Below are 25,727 nucleotides of genomic sequence, written 5' to 3'. Positions count from 1 at the left end.
GCAAGTGAGATGGGTCCCGTTGTAACACCCTGCCTTACCACAACACAATATTGTCCGCTTTGCCCGCAGGCTTACGACTTTGTTTCTAGTTGCTCGGGCAAAATTCCCAGAAGAGTCACCCATATGGCATTGTTGCCGCCCGAGCACGCTTAACTATGGAGTCCTCCTCTCATCCACAGCCAGTACGCCCAAAACGCGTTGTGTTATGTGTTGTATGTGTGTTGAGAGTGTAGAGAATGATCTCTATTGTGTATATTGTGTCCCTATTTATATGGTAGATGTATCATATCCTCCAAGTAGGGTTTTTCCCTATTGGAATAGATTTGTTGCTACTTTTAAGGGATTCATAGTTATCTTCCGCGTAACCAATTGTCTAAGAGATAAGCGCGGATCTTTATATTGGGAGAATGTATATCCTTTCCATAATTATCGGATCTAAGGTAGTCTGCGTGTAAGCTCCGTAGCGAGGTTGGGTGGGTAACACCAATAGTAAATGACCACATAGAGGAACAAAGAAAAAAAAAATAGATTGTGTTGTTACACAATGAACCGGCCTTTTCAAAATTTGATGCACGCTCTATATTATTATGCACGTATATTTGATGTATTTGCATGTAATTAACCTACTAAAAAACAGAAGTATACTTGTATCACAACTTCTAAGAATTGAAAAAACAGAAGTATACTTGCAACACTCATTAACAAAAAATAAAGCTATAATTAAGTTGCAGTAAATTATCGTTTATGTGCTAAAAATTATACAAGAATAAAGCAATTTACTATCAGTTATTCATAGCTCTGAAGTTATAATTAATAAAATCCTGTATAAAAATGCCAAAAAAAAAAACCTTGTAGCACAGCTTCTTAGAAATTAATCTCAAGCATAAAATCAACTACTTTTTCTAGTGGGGGTGGCAAAAGAAAGATAGAGACTGTTTTGCATGCTATTAAATCATTGTTTTGTTTTGATTTTATTTTATTATTTTTTCTTTTTCTAATCGAAAGAGGAATTTAATTATTTATTTACAGGGCTCTTTCAAGTTCCGATCTAAAAAGTATCAAAAATATCTTACAGGTTTCTTTTAGCATAGATGTATATAGTGTTGCTATGTATAAAATCAACAAAATAAAATATAAAATAATCATTATAAGGTAAAATTTTCTGAGCATGCGTATGGACGGCTACTAAAGCAAAAATCCAGAATGGAATACGATTTAATGATATGTGATTGTGTCATGACTTTGAATACATTCTTCCCTTACAAAAAAAATAATAATTAAATAACTCAATTTACAAATTTAAGCTTTACACTAAAGTATATATTATTTTACTCCTAATGGTTGATTAGATAATTCACTTATCTAGTCATCTAGATACAGACCGGTAACCTTAAGATAAATTTAAACAACACTTAACTATAGAGTTTAACCACTTTTTTTTAACAGCTTTTTGGAAGTAGTGGCAGATAAAACTAAAAAAACAAAAGCAAAATGAAATTTTGTGACATATTAAAGGTAAGTCTTTTTAGAGATTTAATCTAAAGTTATAAGTTTTGAACAGATATCTAAGTCTCACACAACCTAAGGGTGGTGTTCAATTCAGAGGGATCGCATGTATTTGGGTCATTTGGATCAGGATATACGGATTTGACATAACATACATTTATCCACAAAACAAGTTAGTTTATTGCTAAGCATCGTCATCTGACTAATATATAATGACCAAAATATTAACAAAACGTTTTCAAGTAGATGAAATCACAAGGAAAAGGCATGAAGCTTTCAAGTCTTAGAAAAAGGCATGGATTGTGCTTGATTTCTTGCACATTATAATTCGTTGCAATTCAGAAGAAATGGAGCGTCACTGCTTGTTTAAAATGATATGATGTCACCATAAAATAAGCTCCAAAGATAAACATAAAACATAAAATATACTATCATAGTGGACAAGTGATCGGCCACTGTTGTTTGATAATAATCGATTTATTATGACATATATCTACCACAAAACGGATTATTGGCTTTTCTTTTCTACCAAGCTATCTTAGTGTGGATAAGAAACACCTAAAACACATTTTTGATGAAGAGATGAGAGTTTGCAGCGACGGAACTTGAATAAATTTTTTGAGAGGCCAAACTCATGAATAGACCAAATTTTTCATTATCTGTCAGGATTTGATCTAAGTTCACATGTTTCCATACGACTAGTGGCAAGGAAATCTAAAAAAGTAGCTAGCTAGTTTAAAGATTTATCACAAAGTATTTAAGTTATGATCACGCATAAAATTTCTTTCTATATTCAATACACACCAAAAGTGAGTGCTTAATTAACACCTTATATCAAAACACTAAATATATCTCGAACTTATGAGGGGCCAGGGCCCCTCCTTGCCCTACAAAGTTCGCCTATGACGGTTGGGTAATGTTCTTTCTGTGTGTGAATGTCTAGAGCTAGGGAATTTTATGTTGACATGCATTGTGTCAAAAGGCTACCCTAAAAACTGTACCACTATTGATCCCCATCCATCCAATTCCAATATCATCAAACACATTGCCAACATAATGGAACATTGACCAGACCAACCTCCACTATTACCTCTTTCCCACAGGTGAGGTCAGACTAACCATCAGCTTCATTAAATATTACACTTTTAGCCCTACAACTATATGGACTAGCCATATAGCCCCTTACACATGAATTCATTCATTTTGCCTCCCTTGCTGATAATCCCCCTTTGTGGAAGTCCATTAGTTGCAACATGTGTAACTTTGGCATATGAATCGAACAAACATTTAACAGTTAAACAAATTTCAAAATAAACTATTATCTTATAGGATCAGCTTTGCAAACATACATGGTCTGGTCATGTTTTGTAATCTGATACAACAAGAACAGATAGGATATGCAGTTTTCAGAGCAAATTTTTTGAGTTGCAACATGTGTATCCTATCCATATAACTCAAACTTATTAATTAGTTAATCTATTATTAGAATGAGAATGAGAACTAACATGGTACGTTTGAGATGTTTCTTTCACATCAAAAATTCAAGATGCAACAAGAAGCATGTCGTGTCATTTGACTAACTTATAACCTACGCTATTCCATAAGCACAAGAACATAAATTTCCCTTGGCGTGCAATCGATAAGTAAAAAAGTATAAAGTAAAACTTTAATGCTTAAACGCAAATATTCCAAGAAGACAACTATCAATATAGTCTTCGTTCTTAATGAAAATGAAATGGCAAATATATACAAGCGAACTTGATTTGTTATCCCTTGTACAAGTTCCAACCATATTAGTGTCATTATGAGTAATTTGACAAAACAACCGTCCAACTAATAGGAGCTCTGAATTGCTTCCTATTAAAGTTTAGCTAAATCAAGTATTCAAGAAAAATCTAAGCAAATTACACTCTAAATAAGTCATCATGATTCATGGTCCCCCATTCCAAAAAAGAAAAGAAATAATCTTAACAAAGACGATGAATAAATCAGATGATTCCAGTGTGACTTATTTAAGTATAATTATAATTATTATGCATTAAAAATAAAGCTTCCATCCTACTCACAAATTTCATATTGCTTATATCATTGCATATGTCAAGTTAACATCACTTAGCACAAAGAGCTAATACCCACGATTCATTCATTCCCTAGTGTAGTGGAGGGTATAAGTTGCAATCATGTTCATTCCCCTCATATAAGCTTGTCTTTATCGCGCATACGTTTTTGTAAAATTATGGCTTCATTCTTCCACTTTTTCGTATTCATATCCTATGCATGCTTTTTTATGTTCATTTGGTAGGTGTAAAAAAGAAACGTTTAAAAGCTATTACTCTGTCTCTCTCTCAATAGAAACCCCCACAAACGATTACAAAAATCTTAGAAAAAAACATATTACTCGTTTTTGGAAGTTTTTTGGCATGTCAATCGAGTCCCACATGACACGTTTTGTGAAGTGCTATATTTAAACATAATCATGCATAAAACTGAAATGGTCAACCACTTGGTAGAAAGCTTTAGTGGTCCTACATGATCCTAACTGATGTATCACTGTTAACTTGGTTTCTGGTGATAACCCACTATCGCTACCAAATGCAATGTCCACTTTCATAACCATATGTAGAGCAAAATAATATGCAAATAGTTATAACAACTAGCATCAATGCAAATTCATGGCCTACTTGACCTTTTAACCAGCTCGGAAAGCATTAGTCTATTTTTAAGCATAGAAAAGAAAAGAAATAAATAGGATCAAGATTTGTTACCTTAATCTAAGAAAGCCGGCAGGGGCCCAAATGTTGCTTCTCTTTTTGTCACCTCAATGGAGCAAAGTTCAAGTTTCACTTGCTGCAACAAATCGAATCCCCTTCACATCAGCAGCGTAAAATTAGCAAAGAAGATGGTGAAATAAATGAATATATATATCTAACTTTTGTTTGAATTATGTTTTTAGCAACACTTTATTTGTACTCACAAAAAGCTTAAAAACTTTGAACAACAACAAAAGTTCAATTGGGTAATCTTCCAAAATAGTGAACATTGCCAAAGTTACAGAAAATTAGGCACCGCATCATTGTTTGGAACCGAGTCACATAATTTACTTCATATTTTCCAAAGCTGGAGACTTTTTATCAAAGACAAGCACAGGAAAAATGTATAAACTTGTCTCATTTCGCTATTGTGTGTATTCAACTAACATAACTGTATCAAACTTCCAGTTCCTACATAATGTATGTATGTAACGTGTTATTATAACTTGTAAATCGATAACGTGACACCTGTTTTGATAGTGTGGCAACTTATATGGTTGTTATGTCAACAAAAAATACTTGTTGCCTGATGAAAAGGTAATTAGGTACATACACTAGAGATGGATAGAAACTTTTATACACACGGTATGAGTTTCGAGAGTTGAATACACACAATAGCAAAACGAGACAAGTATAGTATACTTTCATGCATTTGTCTCATTAATAAAAGTTAGCCGACTTTTAAAGGGTGGAAACAAAAGTAGTTACCAAAAACCCAAATCACACCGAAGTTGGTTACCTTCTTATGCAATTTGTCCGACATAGAAAATAAAAGAAAACTAAAACTAATCGATCTAAAAGTTAATTATTTGATACCTTAATAATATATTTGATTAAAGTAACTGTAAATGTGGAATTTTGGAGGTCTTTATGAGAAGATCAAGCATGAGCACCAACAAAGAATCTATGTGGGGTCCAAAGTGCAAATATGGCGTTCCTGTAAATATCAAAAATCACAAGGGTATCCTCCTAGTTTATCTCTATAAATACAATAAAATTCTAATCCAAACAACCTTATTCAGAAACTAAGCATTTTATGTCTAGATACTGAAAGAAAAAAGATCGTGTTAGCCACCTTGTATATGAAAATAAAACGAGCAAGAATGGGGAATTGTATAATTCGACAAAACAAGATCATGCAAACAGGTTGGGAAGTCACTGAACATAAAGAACACATGAAAGTTGATGGAGTCTTACCCGAATTAGTTCCCGTCTGTGGTCAGATGTATTATCCTGTGCCAGTTTCTATACCTTCTGTGGAAACCAGCAAGAGCCCGGATCTAAAGGCAGAATCAGAAGACGGGAATGGAGCCGTGAGGATTAAGTTGGTGATAACTAAGCAAGAGTTAGCAGTTATGTTGAAAAAAGGTGGTGTTTCAGTAGGTGAGTTACTTTCTCATATGAAAAAAGAAAGCTCACATGAGAGTGTCGTGATTGAAGATGAACACAATAAAAATTGTGGAAGATGGAAGCCTGTGTTAGATAGTATACCTGAAGTAAGCTAGTGCCCATGATTTCGTAACTGTATTGTTTAACTTTAGCATACAAAGAACCTGTAGTTTGCAAGCCTAAGAAGATAGAGTCAAAATTGATCAGCATAACTTGTAATAATTACCAAGATAATAATATATTTAGTTACTTGTTATCTTGTATGCATGTTGAATCCTTTTACTTTATGTACAAGCAGTAAAAGGTAAATCTTTCTTCAATTGGCATCAGAAAAACTGACTGAATCGGAAGTGTATATAAAATGGCAACTCTTACTTTACTGTATATCGTCCATGACATAGATATTTGATAGGACTGGAACTTTAAACCTAATCTATTTCATTGCAATGAAATTCAACTTGGTTAGAATGCTAGATAATGCAATGAATATGTGCAACCAATAAGGCAATAAGTGATTGTGTTCGTGCTCTACTCATGTTAATATGGAATTGGAGATGGATCCGATAAAGAACCTCATCTATTATGACAGGTTTTGATTGATCACAAAAACAGTAAAAGTGATTTACAAGTGCAGTCATCTGTTGTTAAATGGCTCGAAAGCCACCCATAGTGTATCTGTAGTGTGCAAAACCTCCTAAATCATTTTATTGAAAAAAGGTAGAGAAATATCTTATAATATTTAAACAGACTCACTAGACCCTTTAAACCTGTACAAAAAAGAACATATTTTGACATGTTACTGACCCATTTATTTTGCCACCTGACAATAAGCAACATAAAAATTAGCTACGCAACCAGAAATAGCTATTTAGATGAAACTGCTACCCCTAGAGCAGTTAAACAACTAAAAACACAAATAACTGTACGGCTACAAGTTCAAAGACACCCTAGAGCAGTGAAAGGATTAAGGTGTAATATATCTATACAGTTGCAAGTTAAAGTACTAGACTAATAGCAAATGTCTATTTACCCGCGGTCGAAAAGATTTGTCATTCTCCCTACACTCTCATAGACAACTAAATTAGCCGGTAAAAGCTCTTTTGTCCCAACTACCAAGGAAATGGTACAGTTTTTATTCAGGCTTTTGCGTTAAGTGTAGAATTGCAGGTTCGATCTCACAAACTCTAATACTAAATAAATTTAAGGGAACCAAACCTTCTCAGAAGGAAACCTGAGCTGGAATCAACATGCTACGTCAAACTCCTTAAAGTATTTGCTTTGGTCCACAAAATGATATCGTGGTTTTAACTCCTATCTATATTGGGACACTAGAAGGCATACATAAAAATATAAAATGTGGCATGCCTAAATTTTATTTGTAAATATACCAAGGATTATGGTGCCCAAAGGTCGATATATATGCAGCAGTATTACTGCTTGCTCTTTCTCAGCAATCTAATATCTTGTTGAGACAACTAACAATCCCCAACAATAAAAGAGCCGAAGCAAAACCCATGATGTGTTCACAAGTAAGTAATTTGAGTGTGCTTTACATTTACAGTGTAAATAAGTAGCACGATCAACAAACATTCAAGAATTTACGTTTTTTATTGATATATATCATAGGAAGAAGCAATTCTATACATTATATACAGTCAACATATCATGACAATTTAAACCTTATCCTTTGCATAGTTTGTTGAACTCATCACTTTTGTTTCCAATGAAAACACCCAGACATCTGTGTGCCCAGATTGCTGACCATTATAGAATGGTAGCTACTCTTGTTTCCTTTCCACTTCCAAGGAAATCTCATTGCGGCGTGCAAATGGGAGAGTGAATGGTGGGTTGTACTGAAAATACATAAGAAATGTTATTGTCCTGTTGATTAGATTAGTTTCGTTTAGGAAAAAAGAATTAGATTACCTGTGCAACCTCCACAGATGCACCACTTTTTACTTTAAATTGACTATCGTTCTTCAGGGTATTCCTTAGTGTTGATTCACGGCGCATAACATCTTCATCAGAGACAAAACCTGAGTTGTCATTGAAATGGAGTGTCAAGGATTTCAAGATGCATTTAACTTCAAAGTTTGTCATCAAAATGAGCTAATGTATCCTTTCCATAAAAACATTGTCGTGATGTAGTCACTAACCTGAAAAGGCAACGACAGCCACAATTCTGCCTGGCACCTCTTTGATAGTTACAGCAGAGTTTTTGGGCAGTGGCAAGTTTGAACCATACTTTGAAGGCATGATAAATGACATTTTCCACTTCTCTTCATCTTCCATCTGAATAAAAGTCAAAAATCAGAAATAAAGTATCATAACTTCAGTTTTATTCCTTCATATATATTAATTATTCATTAGCTCATTCCAACTAACTACTAATCACATATTGACCACATTTAGATCTACTATGGGACTGAAATAGTACTATATGGGCATAACTGAAACATTCGTCAATTGTCTTTTTCCTATTGGAAGTTGATTCTACGCATTCTCACACAGATAATATCACTCGGGCAAACAATTACACATCACTTAACCATAACATCTACAATCTGTTAAAACCGACTCGGTGCTATGAACAGCAACTGCTCTGCTCATGCCTTATCAAATATAGATGTAACCTATGTTCTAATGTAAAGACTTCTTCTATGTTCGTCGTCTCACTTCTCTGATCTATGTCATGCGACTCTTTTGATACTTCAGAGTCTACATTGTTTATGATAGATTGATGGAAGTTGGAAGAATTGAAAGTATCTTCATATAAAACTATTATAGCATAGTATTTAGTTTTAAATGTAAACCAGCCCCATTGAAAAATGAAAAAAAAAAAAATCATAAAAAATGATAATATGAAAAGTACCTACTTTCTTTGTTATCACAGGGGTAGTCATATCCATTGTCTCACCACCAGATTTGTCCCTACGTGTAACAACAGGAGTCGTCATTTCCATAGCCTCATTTGCAGTATTCTGGAGAAAATGTATATAAATTCAGAAAAGTAGATAACATTAGTTCTATGGTAGTAATATAAAAAAATTTAACCTTGAAAGCTTTGATATAACGATTGAGTACCTTACCAAACAGGTACTCTGCCAGGACATTGAAAGATTGGGAAGAACCATTCAGATCGAACCCATACTTTCCGGGCATTGTAGTCTCGGCTACAAAGTAAGGCTGAGTGAAAGTCAGAAACAGAGTTATCTATTGATTACTGGTAAACTACAAGAATAATGACATGTTATGGCATCCCATCATACTTTCAAAAGTGTATCATTTTATGCAACATACTTTTTTTAATAGATCAATTTACTTGTAAAAAGTGGTCCACACTCATAATCTCAATGTTTAATTTGTAGTAAGTTTAGTTCATTTGAGGGATTCAAGTTAATCTTGGAAACAGGTTGGAAGGCAGTGCAGACCCGTAAAAGTTACTAAAAGATTCAGGACCCAAATAGCCGGAGGTCAAGCCTGCAGGACCTAGGGGCAGCATCCTTGTGGCGATCTAGGGTATAGTCAGTATGTAAATCAGTGAATCCAAAGTCTCTGTAACAAGCCAAGTCATCAAGTGCTTTTCGAATCAGTCATCATTCGTGAAGCCGTGAGCAAGTCAACAACGTCAACTGATGCTAATCAGCAACCAAACCGATCAGGAATTTATGTTTCCTTGTGAGTTGTACACACAAGCCTATTACCGCCCTTAACCGCTAATAACTTCCTGGAACCCGTGCCATAAACTTCCAGATTAGATGTTCTATACTTCTATATATACATAATACACAAACACGAATACATGTCTCTTTTGCAATCAGGTTCTTGAACTTGCATCTAAATCAAGAGCATTTCTCCTTTATATCTATTTTTCTTAAAATGATATTCGTGATACTATAGGGTCAAAATAATAACTTTTGGAAAGTCATTACACAATTTATAAGAATATTCGGTATTCACTCGCTTTACCAAATCACCACCAACACAGTCTAGCTACGATAGTATGCTTTTTAAAACGAAACGTTTGCTATTACATGCCATTACATCTAAACTGTAACAAATAAGGTTAAAAAAAAAAAAAAAGATTAGAAAGTTACCTCAAGTTGTCTAATCTCATACTGATCATTTCTTCTCAAAACTTTATACTTAACCGTTTCAAGGTCGGGAACTACAAACATACAAATCCACATAATTAAAAACCCTAAACATTAAGTAGTTAAAAACATATTAATAAAAATGTTTCATTTCAGTCAATATTAAACAAAACAAGCAACCTGACATCAAAGCTTCTTCCAAATTCCGACTCTCGAACCTCTTCGGAAACACGTATTTCGCAGTTTCAGTTGCCAAATTCGCCAAAACTGCAATCAAGAGTAAAATGAAAAACAGTCAGGCATGCAAAGAATTAGATACAAAAGTAGGTGAGTTCAATTAAAATGAAGTGATGGGGATATGAGAAGACATTTACGTCGCTGAGAGAGGGAATTGGTTTGAGAAGCGAGGGCGAAAACGAGAGATAATCGAGTTTCGAAAGCGGAAATGCTGTTGTTGGAAGTGGTGGTTGTTTTTGTTCTGGAAACGATGACAGACGGTGGTGGTGGTGGTGGTTGGGTGGTGATGGATTTTGAGATTAGGGTTACAGTAGAATAAGAAGAAGGGTGGATTGACTGAAACATAATTGTGAGTTTTTGGTGGGTAGGAGTGTCTCTGAGTTTTGAATTTCAGTTGGCAAGTTGTGGTGGTTGTTTAACATATAAATATTGCACATTTTATTATACAAAACGGATTAGTTTTTTCTTTTATTTTTCCCTCGAAAATTCAATTATCAATGATTCTTTCAAAATGGCTTAGCACTATATTCGTGTAGAAAAGCTTCAATTTTCTGGGAAAAGTGTTTGGATATTATTTTTATTGGTTGGTTTTGGTTATGCTAACTTTGCGCCTCGTAATAGGTACCAAAGTCGAAGATTTAAGTCGAAACCGTGTCAAAAGATGACTGTTGTTGCATACTTGGAAGTTGGAACCATCGTCGTTGGCACCGACTCTTGTTGTTAGACTTAAACTCTCGTAACCAATTAGACTACCGGGTCAAAGGCTTTTGTTTGGTACTTTGAAGTACAAGTATGACCTTGATCAATAGGAAAAAGAAACTTCTGTCAATGCAGAAAGAAGAAATGTTGATATTGATGGTTGGGGAGGCTGAGTAATGGCGAATGATTATATTAGTTTAAAGGCAGTTTAGTATATAAAGTTGTTCATATAACTTTTTAATAATGTTATACAACAAATAGGATTCCACATAATTTTTGCCTGTTTTTACTAATCCATATGAATCTTATTGGTTAGCTCCTTATGTATCACAAAGAATAATGAGAAATAAACATTACATTCAAGAATGATGAAAAGTTGAAAAACATACTCATCCAGTCATCCATCTGTATAAACTGCAATACAGCAGTGGCTTCATATTAGCAAACCAATCAAATTTGTAGTTAATGATAATGGGGTTATTTCTTTCATCACACAAATACAGCATGGGACAAGGCCTGCTAGAGACCCATCCCATATAGCAGATACGAGTATTACACATGTTGCAAAGTTAACTGATGCAACAGTTCTATTTGTGAGTACTAAGATGAGCAGGTTGCCTACATGTAGAAATGAGTCTGGGTCAAACGGATAACTACAGGAGGCAGGTCAAAAAAGACTTCTTAAGGGGGGTTCTTGAGTAAATGTTTGACATCATGATCCAACATTCCAGCTTTTTCTTACAAAAGACATTCCAAAAACTTGAACACACAACAGGTGACTTCTAACCTGTTTGACCAAGTATGTGATGTACCGGCTTAACTACCGAGCGATATCCTACTATAACCCAAATGTACCAAGTTCCACACGGACAGTTTCAGTTTCCCTATGGTGGTCTTAAGTTCCAGCTTGGGACAAACGAGAGACACATGCCTATATATAAGCTAAAAACCTTCAAGTAGCATTCAACTTAACAAGTCATCACAGTTTTTCAGCATTACAGAAACACAAAGACATTAAAAGCCTAGACAGAATTACTTGTTATGCCATTACACTTTTATTAAAACTGTCAAAGAGAAGCTGAGGAGCCTTCGGAAGCAAACTTGATGGAAATACTGTTAACACAGTGTCTTTCATCCGTTGGTGTCTTAAATCCCTCGCCTTTAAACACATGACCCAAGTGCCCTCCACAAGCTGTGCAAGTGATTTCGGTCCTCCTCCCATCGGGGTCTGGCTGCAAAATATCAAAAGTTTAACTTGTTAAAACAAAACTTAGTAAGCTGAATTGCTGAAAGAGCAGCATCCTGTGCACCATGCTCCTCCATTCTATGAGACAGAAGTCTTTAGGGACTCAAACCCATAAATTTTCATATCATGAACAAGTAACAGGTAAACTTAACAGCACAAAAAAACTAAACACAAGTTATGGAAAATGTAATGAGATTTAGAAATCTCACAGTGCGGGTGATAGTTCCAGGAAGACCTTCATAGAAAGCGGGCCAACCACAACCAGAGTTGAATTTAGTAGTCGATTTATAGAGCGGTGTTCCGCAACCAGCACAAGTGTATACCCCATCTTCAAAATGTTTGTCATATTCACCAGTGCCTTTCGGCCTGTGATCAAAATCCGAACATTTCAAAATGATTAGCTTATGTCCGACTCAACTAGGCAAATCGAAAACCGACCTACCCTGTTTCATATAGCAATCTTCAAAACAAATTATATATACCCCTAAAACTTGATTCATTGAAACCATTTCATGAGTCAACTTCGAAACTTTTCTATATACATTTTGACTTTCGTAATATGTTTGCTACTGAAACTTATAAAAAGGCATACTAATTATTTGGGGATCTTAAACATAAAACAAGTGGAAATGATAGGATCAAGTAAATTAGTATATAGATATAGATAGACACTTACTCAGTTCCTTTGTTACGAAGGATGCGGAATTGTTCAGGAGATAGTACTGCACGCCATTCTTCCTCTGACTTCACAACAGAACTCATTTTGATATCAAATTCAGCTCCCTTTTTGATGACTTTTTACTTTAAATTGGAGATCAGAGCGATGTAATTAGTAGAAAACAAATTTATGTGTGTTCCAAAATGAACCTGGCCGTATGGATGGTACATGGGAGGGTTTGACTCCTGGGTAATAGCAAAATTAAAAGCAATCCAAATGTTATTTTTTGAGTGTCTTATTTTTATGACTATACACATTAATTTTTTTTTAATATAAACACCAATATTTTAATATAAGTCCTTGAAAAGAAAAAAAGAAAAAGAAAAAAGTGCTTTAGAGGTAAAAAGACGAAAATACCCTCATGTGCAAATCATTGCACGTGAGGGGGTAACGGAGGGAGTTAAACGGCATGTGGATGTAGGGTGATTTGTTGATAGAGAAAATTGTTTTAAGGTGATCTAATGATAAAAAAAAAAGCATAGGGGCAAAAATTGATAAAATGACAAACCACATGGTATTGTAATAAAATTTTCTCTTTTCTATTTTACCATTAAAAAAAAGAGAATTTTTTAAAAAGAAAATGATTGATCCTTCAATCAAATTAGCCTAAAGATTCTCCTAACTATTGGATTATGACATGTGGAAAATCAGGGGGCAAAATTAGAAAAGAGAATTAGTGGATACTGCATGTCATTTTCTTAGAGTGTTAGGAGGATTTTTAGGATATTTTGTTATGAGGATTAGCCATTTTCCTTTTTAAAAATTAATCATCTTCCTTTTGTGTGTGGTGAGATTGATATAATATATTTACGTATGCGACGTCTTTGAAAACAAATTATAAACTTATTCTCTTTAATACATTTACCAAGATATTACATTTTGATAACACTGATTCATAAACTCACAATATATATATATATATATATATATATATATATATATATATATATATAATGACTCGTTTGAGTTTGGTTAAAAGAAAGTCACCTATGAGTCGACTCGTTTATGATATAAATCAACTCTATTCGTAAGAGTTAACTCGTGATTCACACGAGTTTAACAACTATGGTCCTAAAAAAATTTATCTGATAATCAGTTTACAATGTGACATTTTTAAGTTGATGCATCGTATCGTGTTGGTTGTACCGAAACTGATTATTATCAGTGGGAAGAGAATATCGTGTCAAAGTTATATTTTAAAAAAAAATCTAATCCTAAGTTTTATTTTTTGATTATTAATAAAGTCCAAACTTTTTACATTTATTATTTTATTTAATTTAGCATGGAAAAATAAAAAACCTTAAAATTTGGTTCATAACCTAAAAATTAATTCTATTTGAAAAAATCATTGTATTCTTAAAAAATGATGATATGTTCTCTTAAAACATCAACTATAATCCTCTCAATAATTTAATTATCAAATATCATGATGAAGTTGTTTGAATTATTAATATAATGACTTTCAAAAGTGATATATTCATATATTTTCTTTTTATAGGCCAAAATTTAGCTTGTTTTGAAGGCCAAAGTCATATAAGTAAAATATTTCATTAAAATGAGTGTAACTTGAACTACAGAAAGTGTTAAAAAGGTAAATGTCATGAGAAATGTTATACTTACAAACAAATGTTTACAAACATAGATAGACCATTATAAAGTATTAGATTTATTTTATTTTTTATATCTTTATTCACTCTTATTGTTTTATTGGTCCACATATGTTTGTAAATATTTATTTGTAAATGTAACATTTATCAAATGTCATACCTTCTGATTGTATAAAGTTTTTAAAACATGTTATAACTTTCATATATTATCGTATAATAAATGTTATGTATCTCGGAAGAATGCCAAAATAACTTGTTTAGTTATATATTTTAACCCAATCGATTTCTGAGCAACATAACACCTCTAGATATTCAAGAGTGTATCATATCCGTAATTTGAATGACGTACGAATCATAAGTCCATACACTCAAAAGACGTCCTTCTGGAACATGCAGGACGTCTCAGATTTCGGGGTACCGTTGCATAATGAAAGCGGGGCTATACCCATCTTAATTTATTCAGTTTGTTTAAAGCTCGTATTTATAGACATCATTGTGTGATATGTTTACCATATTTTTTTTTCTAACTTAAATGAGAAAAAAGTAAAAATGAGAAAAATTAGAGATAATAATGGGAAAAGGAAAGCCGTAAACGTGAATACCTGTTTGATCATCCACCAGGTCATTTTATGGGGAAAAATATCTTATAATAATCTTCTGTATATATAATAAAAAAGGGAAAAATCTATATAGTTACAAAGGGGTTAACCAAAAACGGAGGAAAAAGAATTTTGTATTGTAATAAACAACGTTTCTCATACACCACCACCACCAATAACGATACATACACAGAATCTCGATATCGATTTTTAGATACGGATTTCTTTATATCTCCCCAGCAGATGAATTTGTAAACCAAAAATAACAGAGCAGAGATTAATTAAAATAAAATCCAATCGAATTGAAGGATGCAGTCGTCGTCATCAAGGTCATTAATTCAGCGGGTAGGGCCATTTCTATCAGCACGAATTCGTTACAACTCGAGGCTTCTCAGCACCACGTCATCATCAGCAGCCGCCGTCGCTCAATCGCCTTCTCAATCCTCCGTAGAGCAGGAATCTGTTCACTTATCTGATAATTGCGTTAGGGTACATTTCTTCATTTTTATTATTATTATTATTACTATATTTGCCTACTTATTGTTAATATATAAGTTAATTAATGTTAGGTGAATACTTTGTGTAGTAGTTCTCGATATTTTTGTGGTTTTTGTTCGCCCCTAGCCTGTAATTAGTAGAAAAGCAAGTTGTGTAGGGATATTGCAAATTTCAAATAGCATCATAACAAAGTTACATCGTTGATTTAAATTTTAAAGGTGAATTATCATTAATACACACAAAATTTACAACTATACAAAACAAATACAAAGAATGCATGGACACTGCCATGACTTACAAGATACCAATCTAAACCTACAGACACATTCAAATCAAAATACAATCAAAAAACAGATTCAGCAAGCAATCAAGCTCTATTTAAGTGTTAGAATGAGACCAAGTAGCGTCATCTTTCACCGCTCACTATTCTCATTCGCACACACTTAAACAAAGCAATCAATCCTTACATACTCAGCAGCAGCAACCAAAGACAATTCTCCCTTACTAGCTTCCATCTTCTTCATTCCTGTTCAGAAACAACAGCCAGAGCATTATTTCTCCATGTCAAATTCCATCTTTTAGCCACTATCTCCACTGTCCTTGTATTCTTTACACTTAAAGACAGCAGCTTGTGTTTGATATTCTCCTTTATAATTCTGCATAACAATTCCTCATTTCTTTCATCTTTCCTAAACACCCTCCTATTCCTCTCCTGCCAGATAAAATAGACAGTTGCAGCTAATATCAGTTTATTCACCACCACCACAATATTATTTTGAATTCTATTCTTTGCCACCTCATTCACCAAATCCTGCAGCTTAGAACCATTCTGCAGCATTGGAGCTAATACTGCCATATTAGTCCAAACCTTCTTTGCATATGCACACTGGAAGAACAAGTGCTCATGGCTGTCTTCTCTTCCATTACACAAAACACATTGCAATTTAACATTCTGTAGCCATTTGAGCATTTTATCCTGTGTCATCAATTTCCGTTGAACAGCTAACCAAAGAATGAATGCATGTCTTGGTATCATTTGATTGAACCAAATCTCATTTTCCCACACCACTTTAGGCCAGTTACCCCTTAAATCCTCCCAGGCATATTTTGTGCTAAAATCCACCAAAACCTCTTTATTATTAACCCACTGTACTCTATCTGTCTTCTCCTGCAAATTTGGTACATCAATATTTCTAAGAAACTGAAACTTGTCCAACCAGTCAGCAGGCCACAACCACACTCCATCACCAACCATCTCTGCAATTTTAATATCATCACACAATCTTGCCTCATATATAGATCTCTTTGTAGTTTTCCCACACAGTGGTCCATCCTCACACCATTTGTCATACCAAAGAGATATTTTCCTCCCATTTCCAATCACATATTTCACATGCCCTCTAATCATATCTCTAATATCCAACATAGTTTTCCAACCCCAACTGTCCTGTTTATCAACAATGACAGTCCAAATGCTGTTATGTTTTAATTTCACAATATTCACCCATCTAGCCCACAAAGACTCATCATCCTCCAAAATTTTCCAAAATTGTCTTATTAAAAGCACCTCATTCCATTTTCTCATATCTTTCAAGCCCAGACCCCCATGTTCTTTTGGCTTGCAAACATCTTTCCAGGCCACTCTTGCTTTTCCTTTACTTGAATCCCCAAAATTCCGTAGAAAACTTTTAAAACACTTTTCAATCTCTTTAATCACAGTTAAAGGTAGCATGTAAACTGATGCCCAATACAACTGCATGAGCCAAAACAGAAGATACTAACTGAATTCTTCCAGCATAAGAAAGTCTTTTGTTTCTCCAGCACTCAATCTTGTCCTTAACTTTCTCAACAAGTATTTTACAACCAGTTACTCCTAATTTCTTTGCCAATAAAGGAACACCCAATTATCTTACAGGCAATTTACCACATTTGAATGGCAAAATTTGCAAAATATCTTGTTGATCTCTATCTGCTATACTCCCAAAGAAGATAGTGCTCTTTCCAAGATTAGGAACCAAACCTGAAACACTTGAAAAATCTTCCAATGTCTTTTTAACAACCTTAATTGAACCCACATCACCTTTACATAATACTAGTAAGTCATCAGCAAAGCACACGTGGGACAATTTCAACTCCTTGCAACCAAAATGATATCTATACTCTCTTGAATCCCCTATATTCTTACACATTATCAAATTAAACACTTCCATTACTAGTGTAAACAGATAAGGAGAGATTGGGTCACCTTATCTCAAGCCTCTGCCTCCTTTAAAATAACCATGCATTTTTCCATTAATGCATATAGAGAATTTGGTAGTAGTAACACAAAGCATAATCCAATGCACCATCTTCTCATGAAACCCAAATTTCTTTAAAATTTCTTCCAAAAAACTCCAGCTAACAGTATCATATGCCTTTTGTATATCAATCTGCATAGCGCACCTTCTTGGCCCATTTTTCCTGTTATACCCTCTTAATAATTCCTGAGCAAGTAATATATTGTCTTGTATGTGTCTTCCAGGCACAAAAGCACTTTGATTTATATTCACAATTTTACCAAGACCATTCTGAATTCTCTTAGTCAGAATCTTACTAATGCACTTGTAAAGTACATTACAACAAGCAATGGGTCTAAAATCAGAAACTCTACTAGGTATGGCAATTTTGGGGATTAAAGCTATAAGTGTTGCATTCATTTCACCCAACATTTTGCCATTGATGAAGAATTCCTTCAGAGCAAACATGTTTCTCAATCTCACTCCATGCTTTTTTAAAGAATCCAGAAGTGAAACCATCAGGTCCTGCTGCTTTATTGCTATCAATGTCAAACATAGCCTCCTTAATTTCCTCATCAGTTACATTCCTAACCATTTCATTAGCTTCCTCACTCTTAAGGACATTTTAAAAATACCTTCCATTCATGGTTTTACATTAACTGCTTTTCCAAGAAAATTCTCAAAATGCTTTACAAACTGTGGAGCCACTTCTTCTCCTTCATATCTCTTCCCCACCTCATCACAAATAACCTCCACTTTGCTCTTATTTCTCCTTGCCTTCAGAATACTATGAAAATAGGCAGTATTTCTGTCCCCTTCCTTTAGCCATTGAATTTTAACTTTTTGTTGCAAAAGTTGCATCTCATCATTAGTAGAACCATATATTCATTAAGTGTATTAACTGCTTCTCTTTTAAGCTCCTCATTATGTGGATTTTTATCACATGCTTCTTGATCCATCCTAAACTTCTCCTTTAAGATAGACACTTTCTTAAATATATTCCCATTCTGCCAACTTAGTCTATTTAGGGGTTTCTTAATCTTCTTCAGATTCTGTACAAGTCTATACATATTACAACCTTTTCCTGTTCTATCCCATTCCTTCTGAACCAATTCTAAGAAGTAAGAACCCCTCTTTTTCAGTAATGAAGTTAGAAAATCTGAAAGATCTCCCCTTCCTGATAACCTCATCCTTAAACACTAATATAACAGGGCTATGGTCAGATATGAGAAAAGGCAACCCATGTGCTTTAGGATACCTATTGAGCATCTCTTCATTCACCAGAATCCTATCAAGCTTCTTTAAGACAATGCATTTTTTACTCTTTAATGATTTTGTCCAAGTAAAAAACATGCCACTGCTCCCAATATCATCAACCTCTAAACTATTGATAGCTTCTCTAAAATCATTCATATCAGTGGTGATCTTGGAGCCCCCAATAGAATGCTCATTTACACTAGCAGTAACATTAAAATCACCAATAATAGCCCATGGATGTTTTCCTGCAAACTGCTTATGCTTCACCAAGTCTTTCCACAAATCTCTTCTTTCAATTCCACTGTTACTAGCATACACAATACTACAATAATATTTAATCTTTCCCTGACGAGCTTCAATATAACACAACATAGTTTGATTATTCATATCAATAACCATAATTTTCACATCATTTTGATTCCACCCAAGCAGAATCCTACAGCTAGTAGGACAATATTGAACATTAGAAATCCACTCCCAATTCTTAAACACTTTATTCCCAATTTTATTCACAGAATGCAGTTTCAAGTGAGTCTCAATTATGGCACAAACCTGAACTTTTTCCTCTTTAATAAATCTCATAACCTCATTCTGCTTAAAATCTGTATTCATTCTTCTTATATTCCAACAAGCAATTTTAAAATCCATTGCTTAACAATCTTACCAGTAATACTCAATTTAATAATTGAGTATCACCCCCACCAATCTCATCTGCAGCCAAATTCTTAATTACATCATTCTCAACCTCCCATATATTCCCTTCCTCATCATTTTCACATTCCTTATGCTCTGCTTCCCATCTCTTTTTAAAATGATCAATCATCCTCTTTGACCAATCCTTTGTAATTTCCATTGATGGTTGTTGAAACATCCCAACATACTTTTCAACTATCAACTTCTCACCATATCCTATTCCATTGTCCACATCTTCCTCTTCTACAGCTAAAGCACTATATTTATTATTATTTTGCATCTCTTTTGCTGGTTTATCATTCTTTTTAAGAATGGTCTCCTTATGATTCTCAGTTCTATAATCATTTTTAGTCTGCCAAATTTTCCTGGACTGACCATTATCCCTTTTTTTTTCTTCTTATTAATCCAAATATTTTCAGTATGTACATCCCTTTTTCCTTCACCCTTGGAATTCTCATAATTCTTCTCTCCATGCTCTTTCACACTATTTACCAACTTTTGACTTTTACAAAAACCAAAAACTTTGCAATAATCACACATATCAGGTTTCCAACTATATTCTACATCAACAACTTTACTTCTCTTCACATTATTCTGACCATCCTTATACACCACCTCTATCTTATCCTGCAAACTTTTACTTGCATCCACCTCCATCAGGACTCTAGCATAACCTAATCTCCCTGTCCCTTTATGGCACATAGTAGTAGTCATATTATCCATCTTCATAGGAATTCCCAATCTGCTAGCCAAGGTACTAATGCCTTTTATACTCCATGCCTCTAATGGCACATTCATCAGTTTTATCCACAAAGGAATCTTACCGTGATCAGACTTATTGATGGTAAAATCAACATTCCACTCTTGCACCACAAGAGGCTTGCCATTCACCATCCAAGGGCTTTGTTCGATCACCTTATTCATACCTTCTACACTCCTAAACTTGAAATAGCAAATTTCATTCAAATCTTTCAAAATCTCTCCAACTCCATATTTTCACCACATTCTTCTCAAATGATACCTCATTTCATTCAAGTTCATCTTACAACCCACAAAAAACCCACATGCAGTATGTTGCCATTTCTTACTACCCCAGCCACTAATTCATCCTCAAAAATCACAACCTCTTCTCCTAACTCATTAATCTCAGTAGGCACAAAGAACAAGTTGCTATCTAACTCTTTACTATTACTCTTAGCAATTGTAGCATAAGAAACATTATTATCCTTTAAAACATTTTTATCAATAGTAAGAAAATAATTGTTACCTAAACTGCTCAGACTTGCATCATCAGCACATTCCTCCATCATCTCCTTGACACCTTGATTAGCATCAGCTTTCTGGTTCTCCTTTAGTCCATTGCTTTTGCTACCCGTTTTACTCTCTAAATCATCATTAATATTGCTTCTTTTGCCATTTTCACCCTCCAAATCAGATATATCCTTCATTGAGCTGACGTCATCTTTCTCATCACTGCAATTTACTTCATTATCAGCTTTCTTTTGATTATTATTCTTATTATTCAGTATATAATCTCCTAAATTTATTGGAGTTTTAGTCTTTCTTCCAGAAGATCTTCTTTTAGGCATTTGAAAAAAAAATCCCAAATTCTAGGGTTTTTGATTCCTTAGAAATTCTTCAAAATTACTCCAACAGTGAAATGCGGAATGTAAAATAGAGCGATAATAGAAGAAAAACGAAGAAAATTGACAGTGGTCTTTTATTATTTTACTTCTTGAGTCCAAGAAGGCGGGACATAAGCATTAGATTGACAGTAATCTGGTTAAGTTAGGTGGCAGCAAGTTATTTCTATTGAGTCCAGGAGGCGAGACTTAGGCATTAGATTGACAGTGATCTTTTTAGATTTTTAAGTATGTTACCATCAATAATCCGACTGTTGGAAGAGGGCCGGCTAACGCTGTATAAAAATACATCCTTTACTAGGCCTGCATTAAGTCATAAGCTAGATGTAGATCTCACTTCAAAAAGCTAGCTCAAAGGAGGAGGGGACAGCAGACAGCTACACTTACACACCACCAACCAATCTCATATTTGGCTTATATGGGATTGTAACCCACCAGCTAATAGTCATTATCGTACATTTTGATTTTGTCGCCATGGGATGACAAGCATGCCGACATTGTTTCATTGATGGCAAGAATGATCGTAAGTAACCTGACTCTCATCTTATCTTTGATCTACTATCTGTTATAGATCAAGTAACCATTTAATCCAAGGCCAAGTCCAACTGTCAACCAAGGTTAAATTTATACAATGTCTGGATGTCTTTATCCGTTATTTGCAGTAGAGTATCTACATATCCTCATATTTGGCATTGTTATGCTACTATACTAGAACCCTCACTAGCCATACAATTACTTAAGCTCACCAAAATCTAAGTACTTCTTGGGGGCAATCAATTTGTTGAAACTACACCAAGATGTGATATTCTTGTGGAAAAACTCCATAATATGTAATTGTTATTGCATGCAAGCTTGCCAAAAAGGAGATGTCACAACTAGTGTCAAATTACCGGAGATGGTATAGTAACTATGATCATGGTTGGTTCCTTGTTGCACCATTATTGGAAGCTATATATGGTAATATCTTATTACCATTTAATTAGGGTAAAAACTGGCAAATTATAGATTTGGTTGTAATTTGTTATAGCAAAAAGGTAATTTTTGGTCATTTATCTTTTTTTGTTGGATATTCTTTTTACATTTTCAGTTTCCTGATTGCTTTGTTTATGGTTATTTATCTGTTTTTGTCTTCAGGTTTTATGTATAATCACTATGAATATAGATTTAGCTGTAATTTGTGACAGATAAAGGTAATAGTATTACAGAAGCTGCAGAACTAGGAGAAATCTTGTGCTGATTTATATCCCTAGGCTCTTACTTTTCTTTAGTAGCAATTACTTCGCACTTTATTGAAATGTGTTTGGTCTTTCATGAGAATAGTTTTTACAATTTGATATCTTTCAAACTTGTGATATAATTTTTATTCAATAAAGTTTAGTTAAATATTCTTCTTATTGGAAATTCAACCTTTTTTTATGTTCTCTTAAATCATGCAGAGGATGAAGGAATTGCAATCTGAGGAAGCTAAGGAGAAACTGCTTCGATTAAGTATAGAGGCAGGTGGTTGCTCTGGTTTTCAGTATAACTTTGAACTTGAAGAGAAACCTAACGATGATGACAGGTTTGCTAAGCATATTCAACATAAATATATTACACATTAGATATAATGGGTATGTTTGGGAAAACTAATTGGAGTTCTGGTTGTAGTTGGGGGCTGGAACCGGGGCTAGGGCTAGAAACTGGAACTTTTTTTTTCAACCCTCCTTACAGAAGCTTATATGTTAAAGACCTTTTAGGTCTTTTAGGAGCTTTTCAGGGCCAAGGCTATTCTCAATACTATATCCAAACAAGTATATATTTAACATGACGTTATACTTAAATGCCTGGGGCTTTAAGCTCTTAAAAGCCCCGTGCCAAACATATCCTAAGTATGATGATTATAATCATATAAGTATGTGTTAAACTTGCACAGGGTTTTCGAAAGAGATGGCGTTAAGTTGGTGGTTGACTCAATATCATTAGGCTTTGTAAAGGGTGCAACAGTTGATTATGTTGAAGAGCTTATACGTTCTGGATTTCAGGTAACTTACTTTTTTATTTCTTGATTTGCACAATTGCACTTCAATTGATTCATTGCAACAGCAACACCTCGAAATAGTATAGCAATTATATTCAAGGAAAATATAGGGATTGTGACATTATTACACTACGTGGAATGAATAGCTTTATTTCGGAAACTGACATTGTTATGATTCAAATTTCGGAAACTGACATTATTATGATTCAAATAATCACACTAATTGAAGTCCTCCCATGAGTTCTACAGATTGAATCTTTAGTCGTCAGGTCTTTTCATTGAATTGTCTTTTCTGTCTTTACATTTCTTCTTGGCGTTAATGTAGTGTGTGGGTATCAGAGGAGGATGGGATGGATATAGGGTCAAAATTCTTCCCCTTTCTTACTTTTCTCCAATGAGTATTGGTCGTCATGTGTTTTCAAGTTTTCATTGGATTATTCTCTCTTTCTTCACATTTCTCCCCGTCTTTCTATTGGGTTGTGTGTATTAGAGGTGAATGGGTTTAGTAATGGGTCAAACATTGAACTCTTTACTCCTTCCCTTCCATAGCCATCGTGTCTTTTCATTGGATTATCGTTTCTTTCTCTACTTTTTTCTTATTGTCTTTCTTTTGCGGTGGGTATCGGGTAAAAACACCTTCCCTCTCTTTACTTTTCTTCCATGAACATTGGTCCTATGTCTTTTTAAGTTTTCAATGGATTATTGTTTCTTCACATTTCTCATCGTCTTTCTGTTGGGACGTGTGTATTAGATGTGGATGGGTTTAGTAATGTGTCAAATCAGGTTATGTTGGGTGCTGGACTCCTGATTTTTTTGTGTGGTTTAAAACGCTTTAGGTTGCTCCACACGGCACACACACTTTTGTGTCCACAATTTTTTTTTTCCATTTTCCTATAAATAATTTGTGTTAAATATTATTACAAAAAGTGTGTTACTATTTCAGTAATCTTAAATAGTTAAATGTTGGAATAATACACTTTAGGAGATTGTATTTATAAGAAATACACTTGGGCACTTTGGGTGACTTTCAAACCGTTTAGCACATCTCATTAATAGCTAAATTTTAATTTGATCTATGGGGGATAAAACATAATCCAAATCGACCCATGCATAAGGAAATGAGGTGAAATTACGACCTTTGGTGATACTTATGCGATGACACTTGAGAGTTGGGTAACACGCTTTGCAAGTTTGCTTCATATAAACCTTCTGGTTCTTATGTGCAGGTAGCAGAAAATCCAAGTGCAGTTGGCGGTTGTAGCTGTAAAAGTTCATTCATGGTAAAATAGTTTGTGGGGAAACAAACATGATTCAAAGTCACTTTTGTACACAGATTCTCCAGCAATGTTTACGGAATTGAAACTTAGGTTATTCTATTAAACACATTCACATTTTGATAGTAGATGGTAGTACCTCAGTGTTGGGTATAGTTGCATTCTTTTTATGTCCAAACTTTGATTTGGAAAACATGAATAAATGGGTTCTTTTTTCTCCTATGAAACATTACCCGTGGCTGCAGCAAGAAACCTTACCCCATGACTATTAAAGTTGATAACAGAATGCCGCAATTGTATTATTAAAGGTTATTTTAGTAATGTATTTATGTTTGGTGGAGGCGAAGAAATTTGATCAATTAGTATATTATGTTTGACTCCAGTGGGTACTTCATGTGGAAAAGTCATTTTCCTGAATCGCATGATATTATATGGTGGGTGAAATATTTGTGAAATCAGCCTCGGCAGTTTTGTTTTATTTCTTCTGCTTGGTTATAACCATTCTGGTTTTAAATCACGTTTATTGTGAATAATATATGACTAACAAATAAAATATATTATTTTTTATTTTCGGGAACAGTATCAAATTTTGTGGTTTTTTTGGGACCGGTGCTGTTGGTACCTGGACCGGAATGGGATGGTAGTAATCTCATGGTCATCCCTATCATTAACTACATTTTAGCTACAAAAAGATATATAGATAAATGAAAATATAATCAAACATATGTATGTGTTTAATTTTGAATCGTATCGTCGTTACAATATAACTTTTCATTAGGTGCAAAATAAGTGCTATATCTATGTGGTGTTATAAGTGGTCCTTGAACCTCAAGATAAAGTCTGTTATACACTTACGGAGTACATAGATGTGGGAACTTTCTTTTAGAACCTTAAAGTCGGAAGGTCTATTATAAACTAAATCCTAGTTATTCGTTTGAATAGCTAGTGTTGCACCAAAAATTTTATTCAATGTTGATTCTATGGTTGGAGATGGTTTCTACAAGAAGTTAGATCATTTGATTTAATGCATACATTGGAAATGGCTAAACACGTCATATGAATGATTTAGCTCAGATTAAATCTGTGGGCTATAATGCTATATACAAGGGAGATGAACAAATGATCATTTGACAGACAAGAGAAAGTAGGGCGAGATTGATTGAT

At 34.2% G+C, this 25,727-nt stretch overlaps 4 protein-coding genes across 5 annotated transcripts; 2 read left to right on the top strand and 2 right to left on the bottom strand.

Annotated features, from left to right (window-relative positions):
• Window positions 1-5,344: 5,344 nt before the first annotated feature.
• On the top strand, window positions 5,345-5,961 carry LOC122593931. The gene has a single exon (XM_043766394.1). It carries the CDS (start codon window positions 5,399-5,401, stop codon window positions 5,819-5,821), a length of 423 nt encoding a protein of 140 aa, XP_043622329.1. The 5' UTR covers window positions 5,345-5,398; the 3' UTR covers window positions 5,822-5,961.
• A 1,333-nt stretch (window positions 5,962-7,294) lies between these two features.
• On the bottom strand, window positions 7,295-10,427 carry LOC122593290 (heme-binding-like protein At3g10130, chloroplastic). Of its 2 annotated transcripts, none has more exons than XM_043765681.1 (8): window positions 10,168-10,427; window positions 9,980-10,066; window positions 9,803-9,873; window positions 8,790-8,891; window positions 8,582-8,686; window positions 7,862-7,997; window positions 7,632-7,741; window positions 7,295-7,558 (listed from the first exon to the last, which is right to left on the bottom strand). In XM_043765681.1, exons 1-8 carry the CDS (start codon window positions 10,379-10,381, stop codon window positions 7,484-7,486), a joined length of 900 nt encoding a protein of 299 aa, XP_043621616.1. In that variant the 5' UTR covers window positions 10,382-10,427; the 3' UTR covers window positions 7,295-7,483. The 2 variants fall into 2 exon arrangements, with proteins under 2 accessions (XP_043621616.1, XP_043621617.1); XM_043765682.1 differs by having other exon boundaries at window positions 10,174-10,427.
• Window positions 10,428-11,669: 1,242 nt separating this feature from the next.
• Window positions 11,670-12,903, bottom strand: LOC122592953 (peptide methionine sulfoxide reductase B5-like). The gene is made up of 3 exons (XM_043765288.1): window positions 12,658-12,903; window positions 12,191-12,347; window positions 11,670-11,967 (listed from the first exon to the last, which is right to left on the bottom strand). Exons 1-3 carry the CDS (start codon window positions 12,741-12,743, stop codon window positions 11,803-11,805), a joined length of 408 nt encoding a protein of 135 aa, XP_043621223.1. The 5' UTR covers window positions 12,744-12,903; the 3' UTR covers window positions 11,670-11,802.
• A 2,091-nt stretch (window positions 12,904-14,994) lies between these two features.
• Window positions 14,995-24,980, top strand: LOC122590653 (iron-sulfur assembly protein IscA-like 2, mitochondrial). The gene is made up of 4 exons (XM_043762832.1): window positions 14,995-15,394; window positions 22,709-22,833; window positions 23,185-23,293; window positions 24,516-24,980. Exons 1-4 carry the CDS (start codon window positions 15,215-15,217, stop codon window positions 24,576-24,578), a joined length of 477 nt encoding a protein of 158 aa, XP_043618767.1. The 5' UTR covers window positions 14,995-15,214; the 3' UTR covers window positions 24,579-24,980.
• The last annotated feature ends 747 nt before the right edge of the window (window positions 24,981-25,727 follow it).

The sequence above is a fragment of the Erigeron canadensis genome, chromosome 3, assembly GCF_010389155.1.
Source record: "Erigeron canadensis isolate Cc75 chromosome 3, C_canadensis_v1, whole genome shotgun sequence".
NCBI lineage: Eukaryota > Viridiplantae > Streptophyta > Magnoliopsida > Asterales > Asteraceae > Erigeron > Erigeron canadensis.
Note: the sequence above shows the minus strand (reverse complement) of the source record. Positions and strands in the feature narration are given on the sequence as shown.

Excerpts from the sequence above, each read along its gene's own strand:
- LOC122593931 (XM_043766394.1), top strand. The coding sequence starts at position 5,399 with ATGAAAATAAAACGAGCAAGAATGGGGAATTGTATAATTCGACAAAAC.
- LOC122593290 (XM_043765681.1), bottom strand. The coding sequence starts at position 10,381 with ATGTTTCAGTCAATCCACCCTTCTTCTTATTCTACTGTAACCCTAATC. Across the intron at positions 8,687-8,789 it reads CAGAGTACCTGTTTGGTAAG|AATACTGCAAATGAGGCTAT; the intron begins GTACTCAATCGT and ends CATTTTCTCCAG. Across the intron at positions 7,559-7,631 it reads CATCTGTGGAGGTTGCACAG|TACAACCCACCATTCACTCT; the intron begins GTAATCTAATTC and ends ATGTATTTTCAG.
- LOC122592953 (XM_043765288.1), bottom strand. The coding sequence starts at position 12,743 with ATGAGTTCTGTTGTGAAGTCAGAGGAAGAATGGCGTGCAGTACTATCT. Across the intron at positions 12,348-12,657 it reads CTTCGTAACAAAGGAACTGA|GCCGAAAGGCACTGGTGAAT; the intron begins GTAAGTGTCTAT and ends TTTTGATCACAG. Across the intron at positions 11,968-12,190 it reads CTGGAACTATCACCCGCACT|CCAGACCCCGATGGGAGGAG; the intron begins GTGAGATTTCTA and ends GATATTTTGCAG.
- LOC122590653 (XM_043762832.1), top strand. The coding sequence starts at position 15,215 with ATGCAGTCGTCGTCATCAAGGTCATTAATTCAGCGGGTAGGGCCATTT. Across the intron at positions 15,395-22,708 it reads TATCTGATAATTGCGTTAGG|AGGATGAAGGAATTGCAATC; the intron begins GTACATTTCTTC and ends TAAATCATGCAG. Across the intron at positions 23,294-24,515 it reads TTATACGTTCTGGATTTCAG|GTAGCAGAAAATCCAAGTGC; the intron begins GTAACTTACTTT and ends TCTTATGTGCAG.